This window comes from Oryza glaberrima, chromosome 5 (genome assembly GCF_000147395.1).
Source record: "Oryza glaberrima chromosome 5, OglaRS2, whole genome shotgun sequence".
Lineage (NCBI taxonomy): Eukaryota > Viridiplantae > Streptophyta > Magnoliopsida > Poales > Poaceae > Oryza > Oryza glaberrima.
In genome coordinates this window covers 9,018,132-9,024,818 of record NC_068330.1, presented here as the reverse complement: position 1 = coordinate 9,024,818, position 6,687 = coordinate 9,018,132, and the positions used below count along the sequence as shown (strand labels likewise).

General features: G+C 38.9%; 1 protein-coding gene across 16 annotated transcripts; it reads left to right on the top strand.

Moving 5' to 3' along the window:
* Positions 1-721: 721 nt before the first annotated feature.
* On the top strand, positions 722-3,697 carry LOC127774438 (F-box/kelch-repeat protein At5g60570-like). 16 transcript variants are annotated; one of them, XM_052300689.1, is made up of 5 exons: positions 722-1,518; positions 1,582-1,618; positions 2,362-2,483; positions 2,578-2,635; positions 3,395-3,697. In XM_052300689.1, the coding sequence occupies exons 1-5, from the start codon at positions 1,472-1,474 to the stop codon at positions 3,398-3,400; spliced, it is 270 nt and encodes an 89-aa protein (XP_052156649.1). In that variant the 5' UTR covers positions 722-1,471; the 3' UTR covers positions 3,401-3,697. The 16 variants fall into 16 exon arrangements, 9 of the variants coding, with proteins under 9 accessions (XP_052156649.1, XP_052156644.1, XP_052156650.1 ...); XM_052300684.1 differs by having other exon boundaries at positions 1,582-1,660; XM_052300690.1 differs by having other exon boundaries at positions 722-1,618; positions 2,318-2,483.
* Positions 3,698-6,687: the final 2,990 nt, after the last annotated feature.

Genomic DNA, 6,687 nt, shown 5'->3' with positions numbered 1-6,687 from the left:
TGATTTCAACTGAAAAAGTCATCAACATCAAAATTGTATAACTCATCAATATCTATAACTTTTATTTTGGTCATTTCTTCATCCGATAAAGTAATAATAATATTGTTAACAAAAAATTTATATATCCCTCTTATAGCTTATAAAGTATATAAAAGATATATACATTTTGTGAACAATGTTACAAATCACTTTGTCGGATGAAGAAATGATCCAAATAAAAGTTATAGATCTTGATGAGTTATACCACTTTTTTGTTGATGACTTGTTCAGTTGAAATCATTTAGTACTTGTAAATGTTGTTTGATATTGTCATAATTTGAAATTCAAATTCAAACTGTTCAAACAAAGTCATATAGAAAAATGACCAACACAAAAGTTGAAGATATTGATAATTTATACAACTTTGTTGTTGACAACTTTTCCATTTGAAATCATTTACAACCCGAAAAATTATTTAAATTTCTTATATTTTAAAATTCAAATTTTATATAGTTCAATCAAACTCGGATGGAGAAATGACCAAAAGAAAATTGGTAGATCTCAATAAAAGTTCTACAACTTTATTTCTAACAACTTTTTCACATGAGTTCATTTAGTATAATAAAATTCGATTTGAAGTTTTAATATTTTGAAATTAATTTTTTTCCCTCCTCCAAATTTTTTCATCTCCTCTTCTCTCTCCTGATATTTTATCCTCTCCTCTCCTCTCCTCTCAGCCTCTCTTCTCACTCTTTCCTCCTCTCCTCTCTCTCTCTCACCGACTGGAGGTTGGGAGCGGGCGGGAGTGGCGGCCCCGGCAGCGGCGGGCACGGCAACGACGGTGGCGGGTGGCGGGCACGGCGACAGCCTGCGGCGGCGGATCCGGCGGCGCCGTCCTCGGAAGGGCAGCCTCGATCTCCGCTGGTCCTTCGTCGGGAAGGCTGTCCGACACCCAAGCGGCTGAAGGATCAAGGATTCAAGGCCCTGAGGTGGTATGGCGAGCCAGGAGAAGCCCACGCCGCCTCGGGATCCGCCTCCGCACCCACCGGCGCCGGAGGTCGCGCCTCTTGTGTGCGGGTTCGGAGGGGGTCCACCGGGCGACGGCGGCAGCGGCTCGGCCTCCCACCCAACTCCAGCGCCGCCGCCCGGCCACCCTCGCCCCCTCCTTCCCTCCTCCGTCGCCGCCGTCCTCCCTCCCCTATTCTTTCCCCTTGGTACCTCCTCTGATCGAAGCTGACTTGACCTGTTGAGATTGCCCCCATGTCACCGCCGTGGTCACCTCTGGGATGGGAAGCACGGGTCACGACGCGGAGGTCACCTGGGCCGACTTCGACGGCTCGTCTTTGGCGTCGCCTTCTTCGTTTCTCAGATAAATGAAGATTTTCACAGAAAACAAAGATTTTTTTTATGATCTGGGTTCATTATGTTCTTGGTGCCCATTGATTTAATAATTAGGTAATGTTAAAAAGTTTGTGCTCTCAGGACATCTTAGATGGAAGCAGTGGATAAAGAAGTTGCAGTTCATTATCAATATACAAGGTAACAACAATTTGCAGTTCTTGCTATTTGGATGTACAATTTACTGGTCTGTGGTTGGTCCAGATGCACTCCAATGAAATCAAACATGTCAGGCAGCAAGGTGAGGAGAATACCAACCATTTACTTAATGGATGCTCATTTGGTAACTACAATAATCCATGAACCATAAGCAAACTGAAATCTTTAACTTGTACCTAGTTATTTCTCAAAGTAGTATTGAAGTAGGCAGCATTAGCAATCAGTAATGACTCTGTGCAAGGTTGAAGCATTCAAACTGCTTATATTTACTGCAAGAACTTGTGCATAGTACACAACTTGTTATAAACGCAAACCTGTCAATTCTTCATGTTTGTGTGCTACTAGTGGGAGAGTTCAGAGGTCACGAAGAGTTGCTGCAACTCTGCTCATTTGCTTGAATTGGTGGTCCAGCATTTCTGGAAAATAACTGCAAAACTTTTGGATCAAGCAAAATCTTGCAATTAGGCGTCAACTAATATCATCCAAACTGAATTAAAAATTAGGATAGGTACTGCTCTAAGATTACCTCAAACTTACTTGATCTAGCAGCGTGTGTTGGGCTCCTCAAAGGGTCACGTTAATGGGCCACCTCGCGTCGGGAAATACGGGGAGAAATAGATGCCCAAATAACGACCGTATACCACATAATTTTAACAAGGACTAATATGGTGGTCGTCAGTTTTGGTTTAACTAGCTGGAATTAACTGTAAGTCTGTAACGACCAGGACTGTTTACTCTTCATCGTTAATAATTGAATGTCTAGTAGTGCTCTTTGCCTCAGGAAGCTTTGATGAAATTGCTATTGTCGCTGGTGGGTGTGATAAGAATGGACAGGTGCTGAAATCTGCCGAGCTGTACAATTCCGAGACTGGTCATTGGGAAACTTTGGCAGACATGAACTTGGCGAGGAGACTCTCATCCAGTTTCTTCTTGGATGGTTTCTACAGGTTTGTGTTGTCTTTGTTTTACTAATGACAAACATGATTAATAGCTGCGTTAATTACATGTTCTTGGAACTAATTTTGAGTATTGACTAAGCAGGGTAATGTATAGTCTGCCTAGAGTAAGAATTGCATTTTTTTCGAGATGGAGTATACAGGTATATCGTAGAGTAAGAATTACATTGTTGGTCTAAAGAAAAACTCATTCGACACGTTCTTTGTACTTTGACTTAACGATGTTAAGCTTTTTTTATATACGACAAGTGTGCCTTGCATGCTCTCTACAATTATATGACTGTAACAAACTAGAGAAGACGTTTGGGGTTTGCCTGTTGTGTTCACTGGAATAATTTTGTAGTTGAAACTTGAAAGCAAGTTTTAAGAGCAGCAACTGTTTCTTGCTCCCTCCTGTGATTTTGTTCTCCGGGTACTTTCTGATTGCAGGAGCTCAGCTCTTGCTCCTCAATTTAGTTTGTAGTATTTGACAGATTTTTAGCTTACTACTGAAAAGAAGTTATTTATTCTATCTCCTTAGGATTATATTATTTCCATCAAACTTGGATTAAATTGGGATTCTTCACTCTTCTGTGTTTTATCATTTCCAGGTCAGCCCATACACTATTCTGGGCATGCATAAAAAATACATTGATATATTATAGTTAGAATTTAGTTAACATACTGTCTCCAAGAATAACCTATAAGTGCAAACGTAATTACTTATTTACATCTCTTGCTAAAGTGTCGATGTAAATATCCTGAAGCAACAATTGCTTTATGGATAAGAAAACTTTACAATGATTGCTTGTTGTATATAACCCATTAACTCTGCATACAAAAAATCTTTCAGAGTGTGATGGCATGTTTTGTTTACAAATTTTTGCATCTTGTATTTACAAATTGTTTGCATGTAATTTCAGATGTAAGGTTTGTCCATCCTCTTCGTGTCGCCTTGATGATTCATGATGAGACGGCAGTGGTATTTTGGTTGGTGTGATTTCGACACATGGTTTTGTGTTTGGTAAGTGAACCTGAGATTGTATTTGGACGTGGTTGGGTTGGTACAGATGTATTTTGACATGTGATTATGTGTTAAGTCAGTACTAATGTACTGAACCTGATTATGTGCCGATGTATTTTGTTTTGGCTAGTTAACCTGTAATGTATTCATGGTCAGTGAACTTGTGACTGATTGTATTTGAATATGTGACTGGGTTGGCACATATGTATTTGCACTGTATTAGATGACCATTGGTTTTTATTGGCTATTATAAGGGCTGTAATTTTGTGCTATATGATTTATTGGGCTTGTATAGTCTTTTGAAATGGGCTTGGCCCACTTGGTATCTGGTACTGGTATTGCTAGTCTGCTACAAATGGATTAGCAAACTGGGCTGAAATAGTGTATAAATTGCTACGTAATTGGATTTGGCCCATAATCAGGTTGCTTACGACATTGCTCTAAACAGGCCAGTAGTATGTAAATTGCTATTTTTTAGATGGGCTAGGCCTAAAGCTGACAAGATTTACAATTGGGCTTAGCCCACGAGAACTACATGGTTCTTGACAGCCCATAATAAAGTTTATGACGTTTTATAGGCTAGATAATGACGAATATGAGCATCACAAAGTTATGACGACGGAAGGATCGTCACTAGATTAATGACGAAAAAAATAAGGTTTCGTCATAGAACGTCATTAGAGACGCATGATAGGTGACGAATGAATTTTCGTCACGCGAGCATCACAGATTACGAAATGTGACAAAATTTTATGTGTTTGTGACGTAAATGAAACGTCACCTATCATAAGATCTCTTGTAGTGATTGTAGTAACGCATTACAGATAGTAGTAACAAGTAGTAATGCTATAGTATTACTACTTGTGGAGAGTTAAGATAAAAAAAACCCAAGCTTCGAATAACAATATCTCTCATGTGATGTATGATTTTTTAAAACCGTTTGTACCATGATGTTAGAAAAAAAAATGCTTATCAAAAGTAGATCCGTCATGACTATATTTCAACTAAATTTGAATGTTGTTACTGCACATAAGACACAGTTTTACTGCACAATGGATGTCGCGTTACTGCACTGTTTCACAAGACGAGAGCTGAGAAGAGGTGGGTGGTGGGGGAGTTAGTAGGCAGTTTGACCGGGTTTTGACCGACGTGGGGGTGCTTTGACTGACCTTTGACTGAGGTGGAAGGTGGGTTTTGAGCCCTTAAAAAGGAGGGGAGGTGGGTTTGGCCCTTGGGAGGGAGGGGGGTATAGAATAGCTATTCTATACCCGGGTGTAGAATATATATATATATATATATATATATATATTAAATGTTAGATTTAATAAAATTAATTTAAAGCTATAAACTATATTTTTCTATAAACTTGATCAAAATTTTAAAACGTTTGACATTAGAAAAGCCAAATCGACTTTGTTGTTGTTTTAGATCACGACTACGGTATTTGCATTGTATGGGGATCGTTGGTATCAGGGGATATACAAGGTTGAGGTAAAATACATAGAGATAAAGATTTTTATACAGGTTCGAGCCCCTTCATCGGAAGGTAACAACACTACTCCTGTTGGGCGAAACCGATGTTACTCTTATTCATCATAATCATACAAATACAATATTTGGGATAACCTATCTAGTCGTCGTCGGCTTGGCAGCATGGAACACCAACACATAGTCGATGACGGGGTAGTCTTCCGCCTCAAATACGTACTCGGTGAGATCAGAGATAGCGCTAGATCCCTCTTGTCGGCCTTTGATGCGCTAGATTGGGTATGTCTAGGCTAATCTCTGAAGTCGATGCCAGGTGGCATGTATTGGTTTGTTTTGGCTTGTATTGGTTTGTTCTGGCATATCTTGGTTTGTGTCTCCCTTTCCTCCTAGAGGGTCTTCTATTTATAACCATAGATGTCCCCTAACTGAGTAGAATTAGAGATAAATATACTCCCTCCATCCCAAAATTTTTGACGCTGTTGACTTTTTTAAAAATATTTGACCGCTCGTCTTATTCAAAAAATTTAAGTAATTATTAATTCTTTTCCTATCATTTGATTTATTGCTAAATATACTTTTATGTATACATATAGTTTTACACATTTCACAAAAGTTTTTGAATAAGACGAACGGTCAAACATGTTTAAAAAAGTCAACGGTGTCAAACATTTAGGGAAGGAGGGAGTAGATATGATCTGGTTAGTCCTTGTCGTTTCCAAGTTGAACTCTATTTTTCTTCTTTATCCGGAACTCCTTATATATACAAGGTATAATTCCGTATAAGACTTGATATATGGTGGGTCTCGTCGTGCTTAGTCGACTACTATTAGGTATGTGTTATCCATAATCCCTAATAGACTTATACTATGAAACAGATACAGTATTTGCATTTTAGACCCTGACTGTAGGTTATGATACAACAGCTTCTTTTAGTAGTCTAATTTCAAATAATTTGTCGTTGTAGGCTTGTAGCATTTAAGATTTATATAAAAATATTTGTCTCTCTTATATTCCAAAGCATTTTCAGTGACGTTGTCTTTCTCTTCCTACCCTTTAATTAAAACAACCATACTAGTTATACTTGTGCTCTCACTAAAAAAATTAATGCTTGCTTTGCAAAAGATGATTAAAATATAATTAATGAGGGTAGCAATGTAATTTGCCGTCTATACTCTATACCTGGGTATTTTTTACGAGCTCTCATAAGATCACGATCGTAGATTGTATCGAGAATCCGTGTTAAATAAACTATACTAGCCTTTTTCAGCCCATCCGACCCACTGTAAATATTAACCTCTGACGTGTTGATCCCCTTCGTTCTGATCTCAAATTCTCCGTAGATGAAAACATTATTATATCTCTCCGCCAAGAGCAGCAACGATGGGTGCTAATATTCAACGACCCTAGAGTTGAGGACCAAGCAATCACATCTGCCAACCGTCAATATTAGATTGATTCATTGTTGATGCTCTTTCGGTATTCTACCCTTCCTTTTAACAGGTTGATTGTATCTTCTGATTCTTTCACTGTTGTCGTATAGGGGGAGGGGATAGCTGCACCCTGTGCCACAGCTCAGAGGATGCTGATCACATTGTTTTCACTTGTCCTTTGGCCACTTTCCTGTAGTGTATTCTAAGATATGCACTAGATTGGGGAGCCCCTCCCTCTTTATGTCATCAATTATTTTTTGAACAGTTTGTTGGC

What these genes read in the sequence shown, in the direction of transcription:
- LOC127774438 (XM_052300683.1), top strand. Translation starts at nt 1,582, where the DNA reads ATGCACTCCAATGAAATCAAACATGTCAGGCAGCAAGGTGAGGAGAAT. An exon ending in ACTTAATGGATGCTCATTTG is followed by an intron (nt 1,661 to 2,302) that starts GTAACTACAATA and finishes AATGTCTAGTAG; the next exon opens with TGCTCTTTGCCTCAGGAAGC. An exon ending in TTCTTGGATGGTTTCTACAG is followed by an intron (nt 2,484 to 2,577) that starts GTTTGTGTTGTC and finishes TTGACTAAGCAG; the next exon opens with GGTAATGTATAGTCTGCCTA.